General features: G+C 47.7%; 1 protein-coding gene across 9 annotated transcripts in view; it reads right to left on the reverse strand.

Moving 5' to 3' along the window:
- P4HA2 (prolyl 4-hydroxylase subunit alpha 2) overlaps positions 1-25,708 on the reverse strand; it is a 103,166-nt gene that overhangs the window by 3,031 nt on the left and 74,427 nt on the right. For 5 of the 9 annotated variants that reach the window (XM_025386927.1, XM_025386926.1, XM_025386928.1 and 2 more), the window contains 11 exons: positions 22,809-22,908; positions 22,014-22,110; positions 21,458-21,609; positions 18,174-18,311; positions 14,545-14,784; positions 13,405-13,598; positions 12,079-12,255; positions 8,469-8,539; positions 8,133-8,232; positions 3,230-3,283; positions 2,557-2,622 (listed from right to left, as the gene is read on the reverse strand). In XM_025386927.1, the coding sequence (XP_025242712.1) occupies positions 2,557-2,622; positions 3,230-3,283; positions 8,133-8,232; positions 8,469-8,539; positions 12,079-12,255; positions 13,405-13,598; positions 14,545-14,784; positions 18,174-18,311; positions 21,458-21,609; positions 22,014-22,110; positions 22,809-22,890 (1,371 nt within the window). In that variant the 5' untranslated portion in view covers positions 22,891-22,908. Of the gene's footprint in view, positions 1-2,556; positions 2,623-2,671; positions 2,732-3,229; positions 3,284-8,132; positions 8,233-8,468; positions 8,540-12,078; positions 12,256-13,404; positions 13,599-14,544; positions 14,785-18,173; positions 18,312-21,457; positions 21,610-22,013; positions 22,111-22,808; positions 22,909-25,708 lie in introns of all 9 variants that reach the window. The other 4 variants (XM_025386925.1, XM_025386932.1, XM_025386931.1 and 1 more) reach the window with 1 other exon arrangement.

The raw sequence follows: 25,708 nt of genomic DNA on the forward strand, positions 1-25,708 counted from the left end.
GCCTACTTAATCAGTGTGACTCATTAGAACAGTCTCCATGTCATGAGTGTTCAAGAGTTGAGGCCCACAGGAGACCCACATCCGGGCTGTCCTTGGATGAAAATAATCTGAGTCTGTACTTAGAAAATGCCTGTTCTGACCCCCACCCCTTGAATTCCCATCTAGCCTTGGCCTTGCCTAAGCCACTGTACTCAGCAAAGTGCCCTGACCAGGAGCTCCCTACTGTTTCCAACACTATGTGCAGTCCCCACTGCAGCTCTGTTTCTCTGGCTCTAGTAGTTTGCTGCTCTAGTCAGACCTTCACCTTCCCAGAGTAGCCACCCTTCCTGGGGCCACCTGAGTGGGAAGGTGGGGCACTGTGTTTCTAGAGGCCCTGCTTTCTCCCATGGTAAGGCCTTAAACTACATTGAACACAAGTTCCACACTAGCAAGGCTGCACTCATGCCCACAGAGCATGCCTTGACTCAAGGCCAAAGCACTACTTCTTTCCCATACGGCTCTCTTACTTTTTTTGTCCATAATGTAATAAAAATTGGAGCTAAAAAATATTTCCACAGGACACATACCAGACTAAGTGAAGGGTACTTGACAGACATATGGTAAATGAATAAGATAAAAAGCTCTGATGGCTTCTCACAGCCCTGGGGATCAAACTCAAATTCTCTTCTAGAACCCCAAGGCCCTGTCAGTCTCACTAGCCTCTCTCCAGACACACCAGCCTTTTTCTATTTTTCCAACATTCCAAGCTCCTTTTCTCTTACAGGACTACATACACTCTCTCTCGTGCCAGAAACCATGTTCTACCAGCTAATTTCCACTCAACTTTTGAGTCTCAACTGATATGTTACTTCCAAAGAGAGGCCTCCATTGAACCCCAAGTCGGGGGTTCACAGCACCTGTCTCCATAACTACATAATACTCTCTCTGATGTTTAGGCTGGGCGAGGTGACTCACACCTGTAATGCCAGCACTTTGGGAGGCCAAGGTGGGTGGATCACTTGAGGTCAGGAGCTCGAGACCAGTCTGGCCAAGATGGTGAAACTTCGTCTCTACTAAAAATACAAATATTAGCTGGGCATGGTGGTGCACGCCTATAATCCCAGCTACTTGGGAGGCTGAGGCAGGAGAATCACTTGAACCCGGGAGGCAGAGGTTACAGTAAGCTGAGATCGCGCCACTGCACTGCAGCCTGGGCACCAGAGGGAGACTCTGTCCCCCCGCCCAAAAAAGAAGAAGAAGAATAAGAATCTCTCTGATGTTTAAAATAAGTCTCTCATATTGGACCTCAAGCACCACAAAAGAGACCACATACGTTCTGCTCACCAGCATGTACATAGCACAATCCCCAGCATGTAATAACCATACAATAAAAACGTAAAAGGAAAAAATGGACCCAGGCTTCTGTCTCTAAGTTACTTTACTGCCTCCATGTCTCTTTAGAGCTGGCTCTCAGCAGAAGGGAGAGGAAATTGTTCCTCATGTGAAAGGTAAACCCTACAACCTATGGATGAAACAGAGACAAGAGGTGGGAATCAGGCCACTAAGCCTTGGATAAAACAAACGTGGCTCTCATCTAGAGAGAGCTAACGCTGTCTCCTCACTCTGGTGCCAAGGAGGGAACCCTCCAGGGCACCCATCCCAAAAATCCAGACTAGCACTGTGCCCATCAAAAAGGAGCCAGAATGGCCAGGCACAGTGGCTCACGCTTGTAATCCCAGCACTTTGGGAGGCCGAGGCAGGCAGATCACCTGAGGTCGGGAGTTCAACACCAGCCTGGCCAACATGGTGAAACCCTCTCTCTACTAAAAATACAAAAATTAGCCAGGCGTGGTGGCCAGCGCCTATAATCCCAGCTGCTTGGGAGGGTGAGGTACAAGAATCGCTCCAACCTGGGAGGCCGAGGTTGCAGTAAGCCGAGATCACACCACTGCACTCCAGCCTAGGTGACAGAGCAATACTCCATCTCAAAAAAAAAAAAAAAAAAGCAGCAGCCAGAATATGCTACAACATGGATAAACCTTGAGGGCATTATACACCAGCCACACAGAAAGACAAGTATTAATACTTTGATTCCACTTATTTAAGTAACCAAAATCACAGAGACAGAAAGCAGAATGGTGGCTGCCAGGAGCTGCAGGAGGGGAATCTGGAATTATTGCTTAATAAATTCTGGGTAGAGTTTCAGTTTTAGAAGATGAAAATAGATGGAAATGAATGGTGGTGATGCTTGCGCACTATGAATGTATTTAATACCACTGAACTGTACATTTAAAAATGGTTAAGATGGTAAGTTTTATGTTATGTCTATTTTATCACAATTTTAAACACTGGGGAAAAAAAATAGCCAGGAATGTTAAAGTCCTGGTGGTGGCAGTGGGGAAAATGAAAAGAAACAGAGGCCAACTCTCCCTGTTGCAGTCAAGAAGGGTGCTGAAAGCCAGAAGGACCTGACCATTACTCTATAGCAGATGGTATCAGCCCTGATGGGGGTGGGATATAAGGCAGCCCTCTGGACCCAGGGTCCCCTTAGGGCCCATCAGCACACATCATACTCACGTAGTTTAAGAAAGTGGCCACACGATTCCCCGTCCCTAAATGCTTGAAAGTATGTCGCTCATCATTCTACAAAATTAAGTGAGAATGAACAGGTGGGCCTGGACCCAGTACTTACGTAGTTAAGAAACGTCGCTAACCTATTCCCCTCTGTTTTGAGGCCGCTGTCAAACGGTCGCTGTAACAGACAACAACTTTCACCGAAGTTTACAACAGGCTTCATCCACCACCCACAAGACTAGGACCAAAAGGGTCATGGGAAGGTAATAAGTGTGTGTTCCATAAATCAGCCTGGAACACGTGCCAAGGCTGCAAAGTAAATTCTGGCTAGGGCATGGGGTTTGCAGGGAAAAGGAAAAGGGAAAAGAACAGTTTTCACAAAGACCTAGTGAAGCTCTTTGCTTTAGAATCAGGGCAAAGGGTGATACAGTTAGGGCAGGGGATGAACTCCCCACATCTACATGGGAGACAGCCAGGCTCCACTGTGTTCTGCAGGATCCCTGGTTCCAGATTTGGGATTCACCAGTAACAAACAGTTTCTCCCAATGATGCAGAGGTGGAGGGAGGACAAGGGGTAGGGGTACTGATATGGAGGCTGAAATGCTCCTAGAAGCTCCACCCTTCTCAAATCAGCTAGAGTAGGGCCCTTTGAAAGCACCTGTGATTTAGGCCTTACCCTAGAGAAGTCGAAGTGTGGTTCATATTGTCCTCCCACTCCATAATTTGCAACCTGTGGGAAATAACAGCATTAGACCTTGTAAGCAGCATGAACAGCTCTGTAGCAGCCCATCACTCTAGGGATACAATCTTCCCAGGCCTGAAAACAACCAGAACTCCCAAGAGCAGCCTCTCTAAGGTGGAAGACAACCATGCCCTGCCAGCACAGGCAGAGCAAACATCACAAACAAGTCTACATTTCTGTCCAAGAGTAAGGCTGCAGCACAAATGTGGTTTCCCAAACAAAACAAGATGGGTGAACTGCATATGATCACTGAAGAAAAGCTCCAGCCCCTTCATGGACACTCAGACAGCAGTAAAGGGAACACTGCTTGAGGCCAGCCCTGGCCCTGGACCCAGTTTGTTTGGGACATATTAAGATAGTAATCCAGAGGAAAGTCAGTAACAAATTTAAGAAGAGGATTTTCTTTTTTAAACTAGTTTTGGAGGTACTCAGCACCTTGTACTGTTCCTACCACCACTGCTATTCCTGGTGAGACTGCATGGGGCAGATTCCCACAGTGGTCTACTGCATGGAATGAAACAGCACAACATGGGTGGCCAGCTGCCAGGCGGCCAAGAATTACCGCACTACATCAGCACCCCCAGTGTGACCCTGGACCTGAAGTAACATCTGAGCAACTACCAGGTGTCATAAATTGGATTAGAAATTGTAAATGCCTTTGTGGACAGCTTATCAGCAAAATGGAAAGTCTTAAATCACAATTATTGTCTCAGCTTCAGTAGACAGAATGAAAGACAAGGTTAAAGATGAAGCACAGAATCTGATATGGAAGCTAGTGGATCAAGCAGCACCACCAATGTCCATCTGGGAACAGCTGGTTAGTGTGTCTCACTGAAAACATAAAAACCTCTGGGGCTAGGCCATAAGTTCTCAGAAAGTTGGTATTTTTTGTATATCCTTTTCTGCTATCCCAACGGTCAGGTGAGAGATGCTACAAAACTAGCAATAACAGAGACCTATAGAAATGTGGGACAGAAGCCAGGCGTGGTGGCTCATGCCTGTAATCCCAGCACTTTGGGAGGCTGAAGTGAGAGGACTGCTTGAGCCCAGAAGTTTGAGACTAGCCTGGGCAACATAGCAAGACTCCATCCGTCTCTACTAATGAAAAAATTAGCTGGGCACAGTGGCGTGCACCTGTAGTCCCAGCTACTCAGGAAGCTGAGGCAGGAGGATAGCTTGAGCCCAAGAGTTCAAGGTTGCATTGAGCTATGACTGTGCCACTGCACTCCAGCCTGAGCAACAGAGTGAGACCCTGTTTCACATATACACAAAAAAAGAAATGCAAGAAAGAAAGGGACAGTGGACTTTATAAGAGAGGAAATTCTCTTATTGGAGCACAAAATGTTGGCAGTATCATTTTCAATATCTACAAAGATAAAACTTTTGATACAAAGCATGGATGAAAACATGCTGTCATCCACTGCTTCAGCCTTTAAGATTCCTGCACCAAAAATACCTGGAAATCCTGTCAACAGCACAAGGAAGCCTGGTTCAGCAGGTGGCCCTAAGGCTGGAGATGCATCTAAGGAGAGAAGTGCCAGAGCAGCTGAGAAAGCATATCTTTTTTTGTAGTCAAGAGCTTGAAGAAAATTTTTTTTCTTTTTTTGGGGGGAGTAGGGGTAGAGACAGAGTCTCACTATGTTGCCCAGACTGGTCTCAAACTCCTGGCTTCGAGCAATCCTCCTGCCTTGGCCTCCCCAAGAACTGAGTTACAGATGTAAGCCACCACACCTGGCCTGGAAGAAAATTTTAAACACAACTGTGACTCTGTGCCAGTGCACTCAGGAAAATTCAATTAGTGCTTGTTGCTGGAGCTGCAGAGTATGACTGCATTTTTCAACACTTCCACTTGTTAAATGGATTGCTTAAACTTACAGATCCCAGGCAGTGAAAGAAGTTGCGTTGCGAGAGCTGGCTCATCTTTTAGGTTTGGAGAATTATATTTGATCATGGTTCTGAAGCCACTGTACCTACACTCTTTAATACAATTCCCAAATAAGTACAAAATGCATGGGACCATCTTGATTTGCAGCAGTAAGATTGCCTATCCAGGCATACGTAAGTCCCCAGGCTCACGCCTTTAACAAGCAACTGTACATCAAGACTGATTCATGTGAGGAGGTATTCATTTAAATCTTTAGACTTACTATTGTAAGAGTGGAGTCAGTTATTTGAAAGACATGGGTATTTACGATGCTAAGGACAGAGTAAAGGCAAAATTAAAAAGGTCAGAAATCACTTTTCTGGTGAGACTGAGACATCATGCAGCCGAAGTCTTCAATCTTAGAGAATCCTAGAGGTGTAGCATCTCTTCCTCTCTATCAGATAAGCCCTCATCCAATTCACCAGAAAGCCTCAATTACCTTTTTCCTTCAAATGGTCTACAGCAAACATGTCAGCTACAGCTGAAAGAATGTCAACAGATAGAAGAACCAGCTCCTTTCCAGAGGCCTGCAGCATTTCCTAAAGGACCTGATGTGAGGGCTGTTGCTGGTGCCTAGGCATGTATCATACCACAAACATTTCATATGGAGTAAGTACTTAGGGATAGGTGCTGAAATCCAGTTTCCTGTTCCCTAGACCATGAAGGATCAAAGCCTTCAACACCACTGACTGGCAAAGGAAATGCCAAGACAGTTCCTAGGAGAAGAATGCAAACAAAAATGGCATCTCAGCCACTTGGCAGCTGTGGTCTGAATCTTCCAGAAGATCCTTAACTATAAGAGCCCCTCTACCAAGAGGTCTGGCATTTGGACCCCAGTCAACTGAGCTTTAACACTATGAGAGGCCAGACAAGATAAAGTCCAAATTGTAGCAGAGAAGTCAGTCCATAAGCAAGAAGCTGCTATCTTCCATGGGTGAGTGTAAGACAGGCATACAGTGAGTGTACCTGCACAGCTAGCCAGGAAAGCAACCGCGCCAGAGGTCCTGTCTACTTAGCCTCCTGGTCCAGGGTATGAAATCAGCCAAGCAGACTGTGGTCTTTGATCAGAACCATGAAAGTCCTGAAGACTGGCTCTGACACAGAGGAAGCAGTGGCAGATGTCTCAAAAAAAAAAAAAAAAGAAAAACAAATAAACAAAAAAAAAAACCTGCTCCAAGAAGATATGAGTCAAGACAATGCCAACAGGGACTCATCTAGCACATCAAGAGTGCCCATCTCTCCTGAAATGGTGGTGCTCTTACACATACGCAGCAAGTGGGAGATGAGACAGAAGTCCTCCATGGATGTGCTTATCTGCAGAACTTATTTAAAAATTACAAAACACAAAGTTGAACTGAACTGAAAAAAAAATATTAAAATTTCACAATACTATTTGCAAGGTAATCAGTATGTTTTTTAAAACTCTGGTAGACTTCACACAAATCCATAAAGATGAACTTCAAAATTGATTTTCCAATTGCTGATGCAGCTACACTTCTTTTTGTTGAAAAAACAACAGCAAAAAGAAGGCTGATTTGTTTGGGCATGTGCAGGCAAAAGTTCAAAAAATCTTTCCCAAATGATCTTCAGTCAATATTCTAATGAGATCTATAGTAGATCAGACCCAAATGCCAATCATAAAGGTAAAGGCTGCTATCTTTAAGTATACACAAACTTTGGCCAAACAGAGAGACCCAGGGGCCTCTAGAAAGATGCCAGTGAAACTTCTCTGACAGTGTCTTAGGTCATCAATTTTACAACAGAACACGGAAGTTCCAATATTCATAAGGGAACACAGCCAGTGCTGATTTGAACTCAATACCCAAGAGGATACTTTATTAAGGAGCTTTACCCAAGAGGATACTTTAATAAGGAGCTTTACCCAAAACCTTTCAGCAGGGTGCTGCCACGTTTCTTCATAATCACTTCTGAATAAAGGCAGGAAGCCAGGGTCCCAGTGGGAGTACTTGGACAAGAACACTCCACCTGCACCAGCTTAACCAGTCCAGGCCTCTCACTTCCACCTACATATCACAGTGTAAGGTCCCCCAGACCCACCCCTGCCTGCCTTTGTTCTGACTGAAAATCAGACTCCCTTGACAGCTCTGTGACCCAGCCAGCGGCAGGTTTTTCCCTTCAGGCTGGAACACAAGCTGGAGTCTTGAACATTCCCAGGCACTGATGAAGGTGTTTAGGTTGTTGCCTAATACACTGAAAGAAACTAGCCCCAGCCCTGAACCAAATTCCCTAAACCCTCAAATAAACTCCACACTCTGACCCCATCACTGTGGAAATACTTAGGTAAAACAACCCTTGTCTCTTGCTGTCCATTTTGAGGATTGCTGCAGCCCACTCTGCAAGTTCCCTAATAAATGCTGTGGACTAAAGATCCAGGGGTATAGCGCCGCTTTCTTTGGATTCTCAACCGACCCCATCTTGGCAGTCCCTCAGGGGAACTCCCCTGCTGCTGCTTTTGGAGTGACTTCAGCTGTGGTTCAGCAGGAGAAAACACACAGAACACTTTGACCTTCAAATGTATTTGATTATGACACAGAACCATGGCCTCTGAAACCATTTTTAGCTGTCTTAGCGATGTCCCTGAGACCATTCAGGATTTGAGCTTCTGTTGTCAAGAAGACATGAATGAACCTGCCATAGCCACCGCTGATCCCTAGCTTCCAGCACACTTGGGCACCCAGCAGATGCTCAATAGATATTTGTTGAACACTAATTGTTGAAAGCCAACAGGCATGATTAATTCTGGTTTCCTAAAATGAGATCACTCCATATTCATAGCATCAGGCAGTAGTCATACAGTTGGGCCTCTTTTGGCCCAGTTCTGGACACCTTGTGAGACCATCTAGCCACAAATACCTACTTCCCAACTCCTACAGTCCCAGGGACTATCTGTACCTGTAACAATTCTGCAGTCTTGACTGTTAACCCTGTGATGTGCTGCATCCGACGATTTACTCGGGCCACAACAGGGTCATCATCTTCCTCTAGCCAGGAGCTGGGTAAAAAGAAAAGAGCAGAGAAAAGAAGATGGAAGGGCAGGCTTCCATGAGGTCCTGCACTCTGTCCCCAGAGTCAGGGCCAGCACGAACAGGCAGTACAGGGTACCTGCTGCAACAAGGGGTGAGGAGTCGCCAGCAGGCAGGAAAAGGCAAGCCACCCATTCCTAGGGTAGGCACTGAGAAGTCCTGAAGTTGAGACTTGAGCAGCTACCAACCCCTGCTCTTTGTTTACCTTTTGGAAACCCGATAGCTGGCGACAGTGAGGACTCCTGTCTTGGGATCACGAACAGTGGCTCGTGCAAGCTAGAAGGAAGGAGGAGAAGGAATACTTGATTTGTTTGTTTTGCCTTGAGTATTTTCCCAGAAAGCACTGGGACCACATTTGCTGTCATGCTAGTGGAGGAAGCTTTGCAGCCAATGGCTCTAGCCAAGGCCCCAAGATGCTGCAGGCCAGGTGAGGGCAAAAGTCTGAGGCCTCCACATTCCCAATCTGCAATCAGTTCCTGGCTATTGCCCTGCTCGGTCACTGCTCATCCCTTCTCCTCCCCAGGTCTGCATTGCCTGCAGAATTATGCCTGCTTTATCCATCCATGCATCTGCCTGGCTAGCCCCTTTCCTTGCCAGGCACACATACCACTCCTGCCTGAGCACAGCCTAAGCTTAGCTACTCCCACCATATTCAGACTGTGCCACCATCCCTGAGCCTCCGCCTTATGTACTTCTCTCAACTTGGTCAAGTTCCACCATCCTTCTGAACCTCAGTGGGCTCCTCTGCCAAGAAACCCATCCAAACACTCTCCTGCTGTACCACCTCACACTGGGTTCCCACAGCCTCAAGAAGCAAAGACAGATGGCACAGTTTTCACTCCCTTGGGATCCTTAAAAGTCAGATGATAAAACCAGGAAAAGATTCTGTAAGTTAAAATAAGTGAACCACTGCCTGGAAGTCACCCACTCACATATGTACACATTACACACGCACTCCCCTCATCTACTTCATTCCCCCAGCCTCCACAGACAGGCTTAGTGAAACCCCAGGAGGGACTCGCTGCCCAGAGTCAGCCAACATAGCAAAGGCCATGTGCTTCAGTTGTGGACTGTCCTAATGACCTCACATGGGTGCAGCCACAGGCCCAGGTACTCCCACCCCAACACACTTCCCCTTGATTTTAATAAATATTGATGAGTGCCTACTTTGTGCCTGGCACTATGCTAGGTAACTGAGACATGGCCCCTGCACTCTTACAACTCAGTCGAGTGGGGAAAGCAGAAAACCAGCCAGGTAACTGCAGCACAGCATGGGTGAACTTAATGTCCTGTGGAAGCTCAGGGAATAGTGTCAAGAATAGCTTCCTAGGGGAGGAGACCACCTAGCTGAGGCCTGAAGGGTTAACATGAGTTATCCAAGTAGAGAAACATTACAGGAACAGGGAAGGAGCAGCAATCCAGAGGCCTGGGAATGAAAATGGGTGTGGCAGTAGGTGTGGATTAAAGGTTAAGGGAAGTAGTAAAATAGGCTGAAGAGACACGCAGGAGCTTGGGACTAGATGCAACCTTGTGGCCAACGAGAAATGGGGAAGGCTTCATACAGGGGAGGGACACTAAAAATTTGAATGTAAAATGGATCACTGTGAATAACTCATGGAGAGTTGACTAATAAGGGGCCAGAGTGGGGACTGGGAGGCTAGTGAGGCCACGGCAGAGGTCAGCGCAAGAGATGATGGTGGCTCAGGCCAGGTGGTGGCAGACGGAATGGAGAGGAGTAAATGGACCAGAAGGCTAGTAAGCGGGTGAGATGGACCAACCTAGACACTGTGCTGCTATAGCATGATCTGGTAAGATGGCCAGTGCAAGCAGGACAGATGGCTCCCAAACTCCTACTCACGGCCCTTCCTGAGCTCCAGCGTATGTCAGTCCTTCCCTGAAAACTGCAGCCACAACCAGACCCCATCCAAACATCTGTGCCTCAGCATTGGCCTGACACCCACAAAGAGGCTCTGAGCAGCTGTGCTCTGCCCCAGGGGAAACACAGGGCTATTTTGAAAGCAGGCCAGAGACCCCATAGACAGCTGCCAGGCATTCCCCACAGGCCAAATTAAGCTCATTGGCTCTACTTCAAAGCCAGACTAGCATCTGTCTCTCACAGTCTCCGGAAAGGAGGGGTCAGCTTATCTTTGAATAGAAGCCATGTGAAGAGCCAAACATGTTTGCCATCCTTGTTTGGCTCTTCACATGGCTTCTATTCAAATACATGTTTTCCCAATACTACCCCTTGGCCAGCCACACATATATGCACACATGCACACATGCACACATGCACACAGAAATGTTCTCAGTGTCTGGAACTAAAGAACAGGTAAGAAATCTCCCAGGAAATCCTGGCACAACCAGCAAAGTAGTTTTCTTTCCTGGAGGACTCTGGAGCTGAGTAGAAAGGGGAGTCCTAGTCCCCATTCTCCATACATCTGGCTAGCCCCCTCCCTCAGGCACATTGATGATGCCAACCACTGACTCAAAGCCCTAGATGTCCTAGTACCTGAAGCCAAGGTGTTCTAAGATGAGGTCCAGGGGCCAGGATAGGAACCTATTTCAGGTCTCTCCATGAGCGTCAGGCCTCCTGGTCACCTCGGCCACTACAATTCTATTAGGAGCAGAGCAATAGAGAATCCAGCTAAATCCTCCCTCCCAATCATCAGTGATGGGGTATGGCAGCAAGTAGGTCTCTTTGAAAGATGTCAAATGGGGAGCAAATCTTTTATGAACTAGAAACAGAAGAATAATCGTAAAACATGGCATATATACAAAACCAACAGCCAACTGCATACTTGGCAGTAAAATACCATAGGAATTCCCAGGAAGTTCAGGAATGAGACAAGGATTCCTATTCTTCGTAATTATGCTCTAGAAGTTCTGGGCGATTCAATAAGATTATAAAAACAAAGGAACTACAAGTATTATGAGAAAATAAAATTTTCCTTATTTCCAGGTGTTAATGCTATCCAGGCAACCAAAGAGAATCAGCTAAAAACCAAAAAAGGAATAAGTAAATTCAACCACTAGCTGCAATCTGCATAAGTTTGCTTTTTCATAGGCAAAACAGAGACAGTGACACCGTTATGAGCAGCTGTTCATAACTGTGACATAGTTAATATATATGTTAAGCATTTAGAAGTTCCTGCCACAGTTAAGAACTCAGTAAACATTAGCTCTTACTATGAAATGTATTTTTAAAATCAACAGTTTGGCATAGAATAGTAAACTAATATAATAATGTAACCAGTTAAAATACTAATGAAGAAATAAAGTAAATTAACAGTAACAAAGAAACTACCTGGGACTAAACTTAAGAAATGTGCAAGGCTTATATGAAGAAAATTTAAAAAGATATAAATAAATGGAGAGACCTGTCACGCCCTTGGATGAGAAGACCCAATATTATAAAGATATACATTCTCCTCTAAGTCATTTGCTCATTTACAGTCCTAATCAGGAGCTCCACAGGACCCAGCTTCATAGCACCTTATGGAGTATTTCCTAAAAACTCCCACACACCAGTCTCCCAACCAGGTGAAATGACACACCAATGTGGACCTGCCCTGTTCCCAGCATGACTTTCTATCATAGCATTGGCTGTCCACATTGGTTACCCTGTTCTTCCCCAGTGGACCACGAACTCACAAGGTCAGGCTGAGTCTGAAGCATCTCTGTATCCCCACGGTAGGCCCATGCTAGATATCAATAAAGGGTGGCTAGATGAGCAAACCAACCACCCACAGTGCTAGGGATGAGAGAAAGGACCTGCCCCCTTCAGTGCCCCGAGAAGGACCTGAAGTGACACCTACTTTAGGTTTTGCGATCTCCTTGATCCTCTCGATTTCCTCATCAGACATGACATCGTAGTACCTGACGATGTGTGGGCTGTCCCACTCATCCTCCTCTTTGAAGGGGGCGATGAGCAGCTGTGGGGCCCTGTTGCCATGGTGGTACCTACAGAAAAGCCTCTTCTGTCTCCGGGGTGTCTGGAGAGCACAGAGTAACAGGCCCTGAGGTGAGTGAGTCCTAAACCTCGGTCCCAGTCTGGCTGTCTGCAGACACTGGTCTCACCTCATGGCCAGCAGCTGCTCCCTCCCACCACACCACAGAAGAAAACAAAAGTCCCAGCAGGTGGGCATGCACAGTGGCTCACGCCTATAATCCTAGAATCCTGGGGGGCCAAAGGATAGCTTGAGACCAGGAGTTTGAGACCAGCCTAGATGACATAGACCCTGTCTCTATAAAAAATTAACCAGGTATAGTGGTGCACACCTGTAGTCACAGCTACTTAGGAGGCTGAGGCAGGAAGATTGCTCAAGCCTGGGAGGTCAAAGCTGCAGTGAGCTATGATTACACCACTGCACTCCAGCCTGGGTGACAGGGTGAGATGAAAGAAAGAAAAGAAAAGAGAGGAAAAACAGAGGGAGGGAGGGAGGGAGGGAAGAAAGGAAGGAAGGAAGGAAACAAAAGCCCCTTCAGCTTAACTGGCATGAAGTGACACCCCACAAATCATGCAATCTTTCTTCTCTCCCAAGATCACCTCACATCCTCAAGTCCCATGGCAGAGAGTAATTTCTGACCCTTTTCATGAAGACTTGAGTAGGTCTGAAGAGCTGGGACGGGGGAGAAACCTTTCTTGGTGGAGGAGCCAGTGGAAGCCATGCAGACAGGGGCATGGAAAAGGCCGAGAGCCTGTCACACCTGGGCCTCCTCAGGAAGCACTAGGATCCCAGGGCTCTCAAAGGCTCAATACCAAGCTCTGGTACATGCTGGTGTCTTTACCACAGAGACTTACTCTCCACTTATACCACGACTTCTCTTGGGGCCTGAGGTACGTCCACCCATCGTTTTCTTCACAACAGTGAGTGAAGCAAAAAGTGGGACACGCTGGGGTAAGGAGGTGAGCTCAGTGGTAACTTAGAGGAGCAACACTCTACCTGGGGCATGAGGGGAGACAGTCTCCTTTCCTACCTCAGAGAATAACCACATGTCAGCCTCACAGATGCCATGAAAAGCTGGGGGAGATACTGAAAAAAGTACCTACAGAATGAAGAACACCTTCCCCAAACCTGCCTACCCGGAACCAGAGTCCAGGTCTACTGTTTTGGCACCCTGGCCCCCCTCACACATCTCACCAGTTTGACACCCTCCCCACGACAGAGGCTCTCGTAAACATCCCTCTCAGGCAGGTAGTCCACAGGCCTCTCATAGATGCCTTCTGGGGTTGCTAGCTCAGCTTCTGTCTGATTTGATAACATTTTTTCTCTCTCTTCCTCCAATAACTGCTCAAAGTACCGCAGATTCCCTCCAGCTCGTTCATGGCTTGGGTCTAGAAAAAGCAAGGAACGAGAAGGAAAAGGAAACCACAAACATCTGTTAGGTCATTTAGAGAAATTATTCTGTAAGGGTTTCTCTCCCAGCAGCTCACTTGCATGCTGCATTCTACCTTCCACAGCATCTAACCAGAGTATGCTGTTCGTAACTGAAAAACCAACAGAGGCCAGGCGCCGTGGCTCATACCTGTAATCCCAGCACTTTGGGAGGCTGAGGCGGGTGGATCATGTGAGGTCAGGAGTTCGAGACCAGCCTGACCAATGTGGTGAAACCCCATGTCTACTAAAAAAAATACACCATGGGGGCATGTGCCTCTCTAATCCCAGCCACTTGGGAGGCTGAGGCAGGAGAATCTCATGAACCCCAGAGGCGGAGGTTCCAGTGAGCTGAGATCACACCACTGCTCTCCAGGCTGGATAAGTGAGACTCCGCCTCAAAAAAAAAAAAAAGAGGTAGATGAGTTTTAAAGGCACAGTGCTTTTGGCCTTCTTCAGTTCAACAGCACAAGGCACTATCAATGCCATATTAAGTCCGACTATTAGACCTCAGGCCTCTAATAGCACCGCCACTGTTTGTCACTGTAGCAATCCTAAAGTACATTCTGACTCCTGGGTTACTCCTGATGCAATAAAGGTTCCACCCTGTGTAGTCCTGCATGGTGATAGATACACCGTAACTCAGAGTCCTTATTAAAAAGGGCCACAAGTGCCACAGGCCTGAGTGTATCTATCAGCGACTGGGCAAAGCTAAGGCCAGGATTGAGGTGGGTAAGGAGCTAGTAAGAAGCTGGACTGGACCTAAAGTCAGTAATGCATTAGTCACTGGCCAAGTGACAGGGTAAACTGACTCAGTCCCAGGAGAGGGGTCAGGTAGACGCCAGCACAGTGCAGTTCCTCTGCCACTCTCCATTCCCATCTTACCTTCCCCTAGAATCTCCTTACCAAGGGAGAGCAGGCGGCGGGTGAGCTCCAGGGCACGGTGCAGATCACCCAACTGAAAGACAGCATAGCTGAGGTAGTCCAGCACCTGGGACTTGGTTGTGGTGGCCTCCTCCCCAGCATCAAGCTGCTTTAGCACCTGCTCCATCCACAACACCGTATGATAATAATCCCCTTCATTGTAGGCTGAGCGGCCCATCCCAAAGCAGTCATCCACACTCAGCACTGCCTGGTACTTGGTTCCTACAGCAGGGGAAGTAAATTGTCAGGCTCCAAAGAGCCTCTGGGTTAGGGAAAGAGATTCCCGCTTCAAGGAAAGCCTGGGCCACTGGATGGGGGGCACTACCAAGCAGAACCCCATCAGACATTTAGACCGCATATCCTAAAGGGCCGCTGACACAGTGAGCACAGACAGATGGCCCTGCCCTGGACTGGGGTTCACAGCCAACCTCTTAGCCTCAGATTCCCCGTCTCCCAAGTGGGAAGGGGCCTTTTTAGGGGGAGCCCCAAAAACCCACCAGGAAGCATCGTTGAGGACAATGGGAAAGTCCTGTGGACCACAGAGAAGCAGATGTCTGGTGGGCAGCTTGCCATATGAGTCTGGAGGATGGGAAAATTAGCTGAATATAAAAAACATAAATTTAGGTGGCAACCAAGCCATGGGTGAGGAAAATTGCTTGCAGGAACTCTAAGGAAAGAATGGAGAAGATGGCTGAGCCCAGAGCTCCAGGGAACACCTACCCAGAAAGAACAGACAATGAGTAACCTTGAGAAAGAACTAAAGACAGGAGAAACAGAGGGAGCGGGAGTGGTGTGAGAGACATCAAGGGAGGCCAAGAGCCAAGGTTGCAGTGCCAGCTTTGGCTGTTAAGTGGCAGGGACCTTGCTGAGTATCAGCTCAGTGGGTCTTATGACCAACGGTCATCTGCTGTAGGGGGAGTGCTGGAAAGTGACCATGAAGATAGTTTCAAGCCAATATGAAGAAGTAGCTATAGGAAGATGCAGGATTTAGGGTGGGCTCAAGATGGGAAAGACTATGTGTGCGGTTCCTCAGAGAATAATGAGAAAGCAGATACCATGGAGGGGAAGTAGGGGCTGTGACTCTCCCTGGAAAGCAAGGAAGACTCCCCACAGCCCCATTAACAGCAACGGGGGCATGGCTGACACAAAAGAACTCAGAGAAGGCTCTTTCTGCCTGGAATGAAACCCCTACACAGTAGGCTAAATGCTTCAGAGACCAGGGTCTGCTCACCCCGGTGGCTCAGGAACCAATAATGAGGAACAGGAAGTTGGGGAGAGTAAACACAAGATGAAGTCCCTAGGTAGGCCAGGGATGAGGGGGCTCCTGGAGCCCTTTGTCCCTCTCCACAGGTCTCCTCTGGCTCTGCAGGCCCAGGAACCTGCATTGATGGGGCAGAGTAACATAGCTGACTGAGCTGGGGCTCTGGAGCCGGACTAAGCTAGGTCTGTGTTGGCCTCACTAGGGCGCCCACCAATGTGTGACTATAGACAAGATACCATATCTCTCTAAGTCTCAGTCCCCTTATCTCTAAATAAAGATAATATCAATTTTAAAGAGCTTGTTCCAAGAATTCAATGAGATGACATATGAAGATGTCTCCTATGATCCCCAGGATGCTAATGACCAGTAGCTATTATCAACATGTCTCCCAGATGCCAAAAATGCTAAGAATGGCTCCCTGGCACTCAGCATCCTCCCTAGAAGCCAATTCGAATGTCTGCTCCCTGGAGAGCACTTGGGAGAGTGACAGCTGAGCTAAGTGCTGATAGGCAATCAGACATGGAGTAGCCCAGCTGACATGGGTAAAGGTATTCCTATAGAGGGGTGAGACAAAAGAGCTGAGTGATAGGCAAAGCTGAGTACAATGGGCAAGGAAGCCAGGAAAATAGAGTCAATACAGGACCCCAAAGATCACACACAGGAGGAGTTTGGGTGTAGCCTTGGAAATTAAGCATAGTAATCGGGAACTCATGTGAACAAATGTGTGCTTAAGACCATATGGAGGATGGTCTTAAGCAGTGAGCTGGAAGTAGGAGACAAGTCAGGATGGTATTTTGATAATCAAATTGAGAAAAAAGTGGCTGTGAGGCTGGAGTCAGAGGATAAGTACAGAAGACATGAGAGAAGGAGGTAGAATCCACAGGCCTTAGGATTCTGGCTTAGGCAGCCAGAGGATGGAGGTCCTTTTTGCTGAGATAGAAGGATGAGGGGGAAGGTAAAGTGTTCACAAGGAGATGAGGATTTCAGTTCAGGACACATGAAGTTCGAGAAGTCCATGGAACATTCAAGTAGAGATGTCCCAAAGGCATCTGTCTACGCTGGTTAGAAGCTCAGGAGACAAACCTTGGCAGGTAACACAGATCTGGATGTCATCCACCTCACATGATGGAAATGGCGGGGCTCACCTGGGGAAGGTGTTCAGGGAGAAGATGAGGTAAGGATGGAGTCCTAGGGAGTAATTCCCTTCTGCTCCATATCCCTATTCAGGACACTCACGGGTTTGCTGAGTGAATATGAGAGGTCAATGCCAGAGTGTGGTTCCCTTCTCCAAGCAACCAATCTCAAGGCTACAGGGTGAACAGATCTTGCAGGTGCCCTGAACTGCCCTCTCTCTAATGGAGTCTAAAGTGGGCAGCTGGGGCTCTGGAGCTGGAATAAGCTGGGTCTGCATGGGCCTCACACAGTGAATTGCTGGGTTTACTGGTCTCCAGTAGCCCTCAAAACATCTTCTTATAAACACTAACACTGGGAAGTCAGTGGGAGATGGGCCACTTGAGAGAAAATGACCAGAGAGGCTAAAAGAGAAGCAGATATCAGTATCCCAGAATTCAAAGGAGGAGAGAACATCACAAAGAATGAGGCAATCCATCTGTCAAATGCTGCTGTGAAGTTAAAGAACATTATGTGTGAACCTTGTTCTCTGCGTTTATCAGCCAAGTGGCCACTGATGACCTTGCAAGAACAGGATCAGTGAACAGGGGGGAAAAAGGCCAGATACTGTGAGTTCAGGAGTATATGGGAACCAGGAAAGTGGACAGAGTGTAGATTACTCTATCCAGTAGCCTAACCAGGAGGGAAGAAGAGATGGATCAGCAGCAAAGACTCAAAAGAGTCTCAGATACTGAGGAAGGCAAGTGTAAGATGAGCAAGAATAGAGCCTATATGTGAGCTCAAGGGTAGAACCCGGAGAGGTGGAGACAGAATGTATAGGAGCAGAGACTGTAACTAAGAAGACTCAGGACAGGGGGACACTAAGCCCAGATCAGTCTTAGATGAAAAGACATTGGAGGGTGGGAGACAGGAAGCAGGTCTGAATGCAGATCTGTGCGGTGCTCTGGAGACAGAGGCGGAGGGGGTTCCTGAGCAGCAACTCTGGCTTTTTCTGAGACACAAGAGGAGAGGGCCTTGGCTAATACATGGAAGGAGGTGGCAGGGCAGTGGCTGAGGGAGAAACCTGTCATGGGAGAGGGAGTCCAGCACAAAATGGTGAGCGAAGAGGTACACCAGAGGTGCACCTGAGGGTAGAGGCCACAAGTCGGTGGTGGCTCCAACCTGTCCCGCCACTAAAGAGACACATGCAGGACAGGCAACGCCTGGAGTGGTGAGTTACCTGGAAGTTCTCCTCTGGAAATTGTGTCTGGGTCCAGCCTGTATGTGTCCTGAAGTCTCATCAGGGCTTTGGCAGCTCCTATCTCATCCTCATCAGTGGGGAAGAACTGCCGCTGCACAGAGAGGTTGGCGATAAAACCTTCCAAATGAGAGTCAGAACAAGAGATTACCCTTGATCCAGGGGCAGAATTCCACTTGGGACCAGAGAGGCAGCCACAGAGAGGGTCTCTGGCTAGTGAAATTTCCCCACCCCTTCCCTCAAAGGCTGTTGCCCCTTCCACCAGGAAGTTGTCCCTGATTACTCCAGTCTATGGGGACTTTTCCTTTCTTAGTCCTCACTGTACCTACTGCCCGTGCTGCTCTTTGGAACTAAGTAGAAACAGCCCCCCATATTAGTTAATATTTAGGAGTCTAGAAGTCTTGGCTCAAAAGCATTCAGTCAGAGCTGGTGGAGACAGAAGAAACAGAGGATAGAGAGGGTAACTGAGAAGAGCACGGGAGAGGACTCAGGGAAGAACTGTCAACCACTCAGTGGAAAATGAATCCCATCGAAAACCTTGATCCAGGGTAATTGGGCCAGTCAGGTAAACACAGACTTCCAGCCCACATTTCAAGTTGAGGAGTCCAAGGGACAATGACAGTTAACTAATGAAGCCGAGCTGGCCACTCATTACTGACCACTGGCACTTATCATCCAGAAAGGTGATGATGAAAGTCCTAAAGGTCATCCCCCTCCCCCTAGGTTGACAGCTGAGGGACCACCTAGACAGGCCAAGGACCAAGGTGGGGCTGCACCAGCCCAGCAAGGTCAGTCCCCTGAGAGACCATGGTGGGCCTATTCTCCTCTGTACTCCCACCACTCAGACCTGCAATGAGTTCAGGGCATGGGCTCTCCAGTTATGGTGCTCAAGACCACAGCCTGAAGCCTGGGAGAGCTTTTGACCACAGAAGTACTCCAAGGAGGCTTTTCTGGGACTCCAAGCCCTAGCTGTAAAGTAAGATGTGTACCTCCCACAATCCCAGGGCTCCAGGTGGGAGCCAAGCCTTCCCAGGGTGACTTAGGGCCTTCAATTCTGCCTCTAAGCTGAGAAATGAGAGGGGAACAAGGCCATTCCTTCCCCAGCCTCTCCCCAAGAGCAGCTATATCCACTGCCACCTATGACTTCAGACCTAAACATCCACTTCCAGCTATAACTGGGGACAGTGACCAAGAAGCTGTAACCCTGCCTTCCTTGTCTTCATAGCTACATGGTCAGGGACTCTAAAGAGTTTAGAATCTGGTGGGGTGGGGGTAGGGGAACATGCTGCCAGGAAAAGCCACACTGTCAGCATGCCCCATTCATTTCAGGGGCAAGAACTCAAAAGTCAGAGATGAAAACAACCAATTATTCTCTGGGCCTGACCTAACTCCTTCTAGGTAATCATAAGGTTTTCCAAAGGAACCAGATGATGGTGTGAGTGTAGGGTGTGGAGAACAAGATTGGAGAGGGGAGGTCATCTGGGTAGGCTTAGTCTCCTGCCGTGCAGGCAGAACAGCCTGTCCCAAGCTGCAGGCCCAGGTGGAGAGGCGGGAGTCTGGGAAAGGCAGACGTGGTTTCTGGAGGCAGTGAGCTCACTGGGCACAGCTCCAGCCTGGCTGAGCTCACCAATCCCTCTCCAGAGGCCACCCTGCCCCCAAGCCCAACCCAGTCTGGCCACATGGGCTAAAATGTCTCAGCCAGAGAGACAGCTAGTCTGAAGTTAATCAGCACTCACAACTCAGGGAAAAGAGGCAGTGAAGAGCTGGGTACAGTGGCTCTGTGCCTATAGTCCCAGCTACTCAAGAGGCTGAGGCAGGAGGATCACGTGAGGCCAGGAGTTCAAGGCTGCAGTGTGCTACGATCGCACCTGTGAATAGCCACTGCACTCCAGTCTGAGCTAATACAGTGAGACTCTGTCCCTTTAAAAAAAAAAAAAAAAAAAAGGCAGCTGGGCGTGGTGGCTCACGCCTGTAATCCCAGCACTTTGGGAGGCTGAGATGGGTGGATCACGAGGTCAAGAGATCAAGAACATCCTGGCCAACTCATGGTGAAACCCTGTCTCTACTAAAAATACCAAAAAAAAATTAGCTGGGCTTGGTGGCACGTGCCTGTAGTCCCAGCTACTCAGGAGGCTGAGGCAGGAGAATTGCTTGAACCCGGAGGCGGAGGTTGCAGTGAGCCGAGATCACGCCACTGCACTCCAACCTGGTGACAGAGTGAGACTCTGTCTCAAAAAAATAAAAAGGCAGTGAGTCCAGAGGACTAAACCCAGGGCTAGGAGTTAGGAGAGCCCACCTCCAGGCCCACCCTACCATCTCTTCTTATTGACAGGAAAGTATTAGGGCATAAAAAGTATTATCACAACAAAAGCATCAAGTATAGTTTAAAGCTTTTAAAAAGTTCACACTCTGACCTATAAATATGACTTCTAAGAATTTACCCTTAAAAAAAATCAGAAGTATACACCAAGAAATATGTAAAAAGGTGCTGATAATTCAGAAAAAATCCCATATCCAATTACTTGACCCATTTGACAGTATTATGACAGATTATCACCATCTGATAGGTAATCACCATCCAGACATTAAAACCACGTTGCAGAAGAACACTGAATAGCATATAAAGAAGCTCACCTGGCCAACATGGTGAAATTCAGAAAGAATTTTTTCTTCTGTCACAAATCTACCATCAGATACACTTTGTTTGTAAAAGATATGAATAGGAATGAATTTAGATGAGACCTATGCTCCCCAACTTGCCCTGGTCCCACCATCCAGCCCACTTGACACTTGTAAATTCATTTGTCCCTTCAAGCAACTGAGTTTGCATGCCCTGGTATGTATGTATAGTTCCATTTTTTTAATGTATATGCATAGGTAGAAAAACTATAATTTTAATAATGCTCACCACTGGGCAATTGGATTAAGAATTATAATTCTCTTGTTTTTGTGTTTTCCAACTTTTCTATAAACATGTATCACTAAAGTATAATCGGAAAAATGTCATTAGCAAAAAATAAGAAAAGACAGACACTAAAAAAAGGACGCTAAAAAAAGAACTAACCATCATTAGACGTTAAAAACCAAGGACAGCCAACTTCCAGGTCCCCACAGAGAAGGGAGAGAGCCATGAGACCAGCAGGGTCCTGTTTGTATAATGCACTTGCCCACCAACACCCAGACCCAAGACAGGCTCAGACACAACAGCCCAGGCATGAGCACACGAACATATGGGCTCACTCAAGCACCTGCTCACCGTCCCTCACCTGCAGCTGAGTCCTGCAGGACAAGGTCCTCCAGCGCAGGCCAGTCTGTGTTTAGCCGCTTCACCAGTTTGTAGGCATTCACAGGGTGGGCCAGGTAGCCCTCAGCGTCAGCAGCTGACTTGCTAGTCAAGGCTTCCATTTTGTTGGCCCAGCTGTGGAACCAGAGGAAAAGGAAGAGTAATGCGTCCACCCACATACGTCTTGACCTGTGATAATTTCTCTGGTGAGAATTCCCTGGTGCCAGGTGCTAGGGCCCTTCTCATCAAGAGGCAATGAAAAATGAATACAGTAACTCCCCACAGATACTTCTAGCCCCTTAATCTAGATAAGAGCTGGGACCCCCAATTTAAGGGAAAAGGTCTTAAATACAAAATAAACGGTGACTCCTTAGCCCATGCACTTAGCTCCTCTCAAGGACTGACATGAAGTAACCAGGCCAGCCCCACATCACCCTCTCAAGGGCTTCCTCTAATAGGTACCCTGAGTGGCTTCCTTGTTCCTTGAGGGGCAGAAGGGAAGGAGGGCCAACTAAGGGTGGTATGGGGACTTAGGACACCTCTTAATCTTGGAAAGCTTGGCTTCCTCCACAAGGATGTACTCCTTCAGAGACTGCACCAGCTCTTTTTCTGCATAAATCAGGTCAGTCATGTGCCCTGCAAGAGAGAGAAGAAAGGCACCAGTGAGAAACAGAAGAGGGATGTCCAGCCTCCTTCCTTGGAGCACAGAATACCAGCACAGAAGCAAGTCCCCTGGGACAAGAACATGTAAGCTCTCTGGGGATTATGGGGACTTGGAGTTAAAGGGGGCCTAGGCACTCATGGGGTCCTATCTCCCAACTTCAGAGAGAAAGAGGCAGAGGCACCAGTGGGACATTTGAGATAAATGCACTGGATGTCACTCAAGAAGTAGACCTAAATCTCATTCTCCAACTGTTACATAACTGGTCATGACACTCAGGCATGGATATCCTGGGGGCACATCACAGGATAAAAAGCTCTGAACTTCAGGTCAGAAGGACAGGAAAAGCTTGATCCTCAGGATACAAAGGATTTGCTGCTCAGAACCACTCTCTGGTCCATGGGCAAGGTGGTCAAAAAGACCAGAGAGCCCAAGTGCAGCCTGCACTTCCCAGGGAGAAAGACCCAATTCAGACAGTTGGCTTCCTGAACAACCAGATCACTGGGATCGTATAGGGGAAAATAGCAACTCTGCCAGTTTCACTCTTCTCAGAACTGGTCAAAACCAGTTATTAAGGCTATCCCACTCTAAATGAGAACAGGCTGCAGCCAGAGATATCCGTGGCCAAGGTGAGCCAAGGTGTCAGGGAGACGACAGTCCTGTTGGCACGTACCAATAGAGGTGAAGAATTCGGCCTGCACACAGCTCAGGACACCAAACCAGGCCATCAGCAATGCAGACACCCAGAGTTTCATGGTCACAGAGGGAAGTGTCTGAAAGGCATTCAATGACAATCACTGGATCAACAACATGAAAAAGTAATTTAGGTGAAGAGACACATAGGCATGTGAACACATATGCAGATACCATGTGATACACATAATCAAACATACCAAAATCCTGGCCTAGCACACAGAAGCTAAAAAGGATAAACAGCAGAAAGAACAAAGTGCGTGCAGCCAGTGATGTGTGCTCAATTCTGGTCGCTGCTCTGGGAAGCCATATGCCCTAGGCAGAAAGCCCATCCTCTCTACTCCCAGCAACCACCTGTACCATGGGAAGGTGGAATCACAGCGGGGTATAGTCAGCTCTGGTTCCATCGGTCTATCAGTCCAAGATTCTGGCCCACTCCTTCTTATTTCACAGACTGCTGTTTGTTTCTGTCTTATCTTCCAAGACACATGCCAGGACAGCGCCAGGTTCTAGGGAACAAGTACCTGCCCACAAGTACTGCTCTCGTGTACTGTTACACGAGAGATAATAACAGAAAGATAATTTGACACAACATCCTCCAGGGTACCAACACCCAAACTAAGGTGTACAACAGATAGCCAGCCAGAAGAGAAATAAAACTAACCCCTCCCAGTCTGCACCTGCCAGAGAAAGAGCAGTCAGGGGAGACAGTCTCCTGGGCAGACAGTGTTCTTCCTGTAGTAAGGCTCCTTGGCAGACACTGTCCTCACTGGCCCGTCACCATTCATTCACAAATATTTACTGAAGACCTGCAGATGCCAGGCACTGATCTAGGCACTCAGGATACAAAAATGAATATGCTACACATGGCCAAAACCTCAGGCTGGGCTGCTGACATGGGAAAGGGGCCAGCTACTGTCTTCTCATCGGTCCAGAAATAGGCACAACCTGAGACAAGCCCCACTGGCAGTAACCCTCAGTCCACAACAGAAGCTTCAGATGTCGTCTTCCCAGCTCAGCCATGCAGCCTAGACTGTGTTGGAGGATTAGCACCCATCTGTACCCCAGCTCTGCCAGTCTTCTTCCTGCCCTGCTTTTAAGCACCCTACTAGAGTGCTCAAATGCAAATCTACTACGAGAAAACAAGCAAAACAAAGGAAACACAAATGCTTCCCCAAAAAACATAAGCCTTATCTGACAGAATTCTAAGTCTAAGCTAAAGCCAGTTCATCAATTTTTTGCCTGCCATACTTGTGTAGACACACAGCACACCCACCATTCCTCATCTTACTCTTTCAGAAGAAATCCTAATCCATTGAGATTCCAAGTTAGGCTCAGAGAAGGCCAACCACAACTCCCATCTGCAAATGGGATCCTCTATCACAAGGAAAGAATAAGTGAATGGCCCCATGTGTTCATGCCTATGCCAAAGATCTGCAGAGCTGACAGTCTTCCTGTCATAGTCTAGGTGTAGGGGTCCCAAGACACACAGGACAATTATCTTTCAACCTGGAACCTGCTGCAGGGTAGGGAGTATTGTGCTGAGCAGTCCATTAGGGAGTCAGAGCAGCTAGTCATCCAGGGAAAGTGAGTAGGCCTGGGCTGGCCCTGAGGCAGAGTCCAGGCCCTCCTGGTTCTAGCCACAGGTCTGCTTCAAGGCCTTACTATACTGTCTTCTCTATCCCAGGATTTCAGAAGGCCTCTCTCTTGCTTGCACAAGCCCCTTACACCTAAGGGATTGAGTGTCTGTTCCTTGTTCCTCAAAACACTTGACTGGCTCAGGCTCAGCTCCTTCTGTATGTATGTAGGGAGTGGACAGTGAAAACATAGAGCTGGGAGGATGTATCTATGAACAGAAAGGGACCACCTGACTGCTCCTCAGAGCTGGGGTGGTGGGAGAACAGAGCTCAGGCAGGATTCCAAACCAGACATGGTTGGAAGTGGGGAACCCAGCATCTCTCCCCAGGTGTCTCTCCAGCTACAGTTGCATACCTTTTTAGAGGCCAGATAAATTCCAGGGAGGAAGTCTGTCCATTCCTTTCAAAGCATTCTGCTCCTGTCATCTATGGTTCATACCTCACAGCACTCAGGGAAAAGCCAGGTTTCTTCATTACATGAATACCAGCTGTCATTTCTCTGGAATGTGCGATCTGGCTTAGACTGAGCCCATTCTTGAATCTCAGCCTGGAGGCAGAGCCTCAAAGAATTACAGATGGGGTTTGGGCAGAGCCTTAAAGAATCACAGGTAATCACAGATGACTTGCCTACCAAGAGCCTGCAAAGTCTTGCTCTGGTGGGAAAAGTGGATAACTAACTCTGCTAGCCTGGAGAGCTGGGCATCTCCAAGTAGCAGCTCCCAGACTACCACATCAACACTGACATCTCAGGCAGGGGTACTGTGGAGCCCTACCCCATTTCTCCCAAGCCTGGGCCCCTTAACTCAAAAGGCTCTGCACAAAAAGTCCTCTAATTAGGGTTAGATTGGGAAGAGGCAGCATCCAAGAGGGACTGTGCCCCACAATGTGGGAAAGGCCAATCCCCATCCCATCTTATAACTATGCCCACAGCTTAAGACAGAGTAGGCGAAAGTATGTGTACCTGCTGAGTGCCCCTACAAAGTGTCCAGTGCTGCCAAAAGCCCTGCCAGAAACCCTCAAAATCCAAGTGGAATATGTCTGGAGGTGAACCATGTCAAACTCTATTTTATGAAAAACAAAGTGACACCAGCCTTGAGCAGAAAACCAATACTGAGTTTTATCTGTGCTGCATGCCCAGAGTTTAGAACAATGCCTGTCTCATACCAGGAACACAATGAAAAATACTTCACCTCAGACTTGTTCAAATTAGGAAACTACAACAATAGAAGATTTTACATTTCTT

This window comes from Theropithecus gelada, chromosome 6 (assembly GCF_003255815.1).
Source record: "Theropithecus gelada isolate Dixy chromosome 6, Tgel_1.0, whole genome shotgun sequence".
NCBI classification, from domain to species: Eukaryota; Metazoa; Chordata; class Mammalia; order Primates; family Cercopithecidae; genus Theropithecus; species Theropithecus gelada.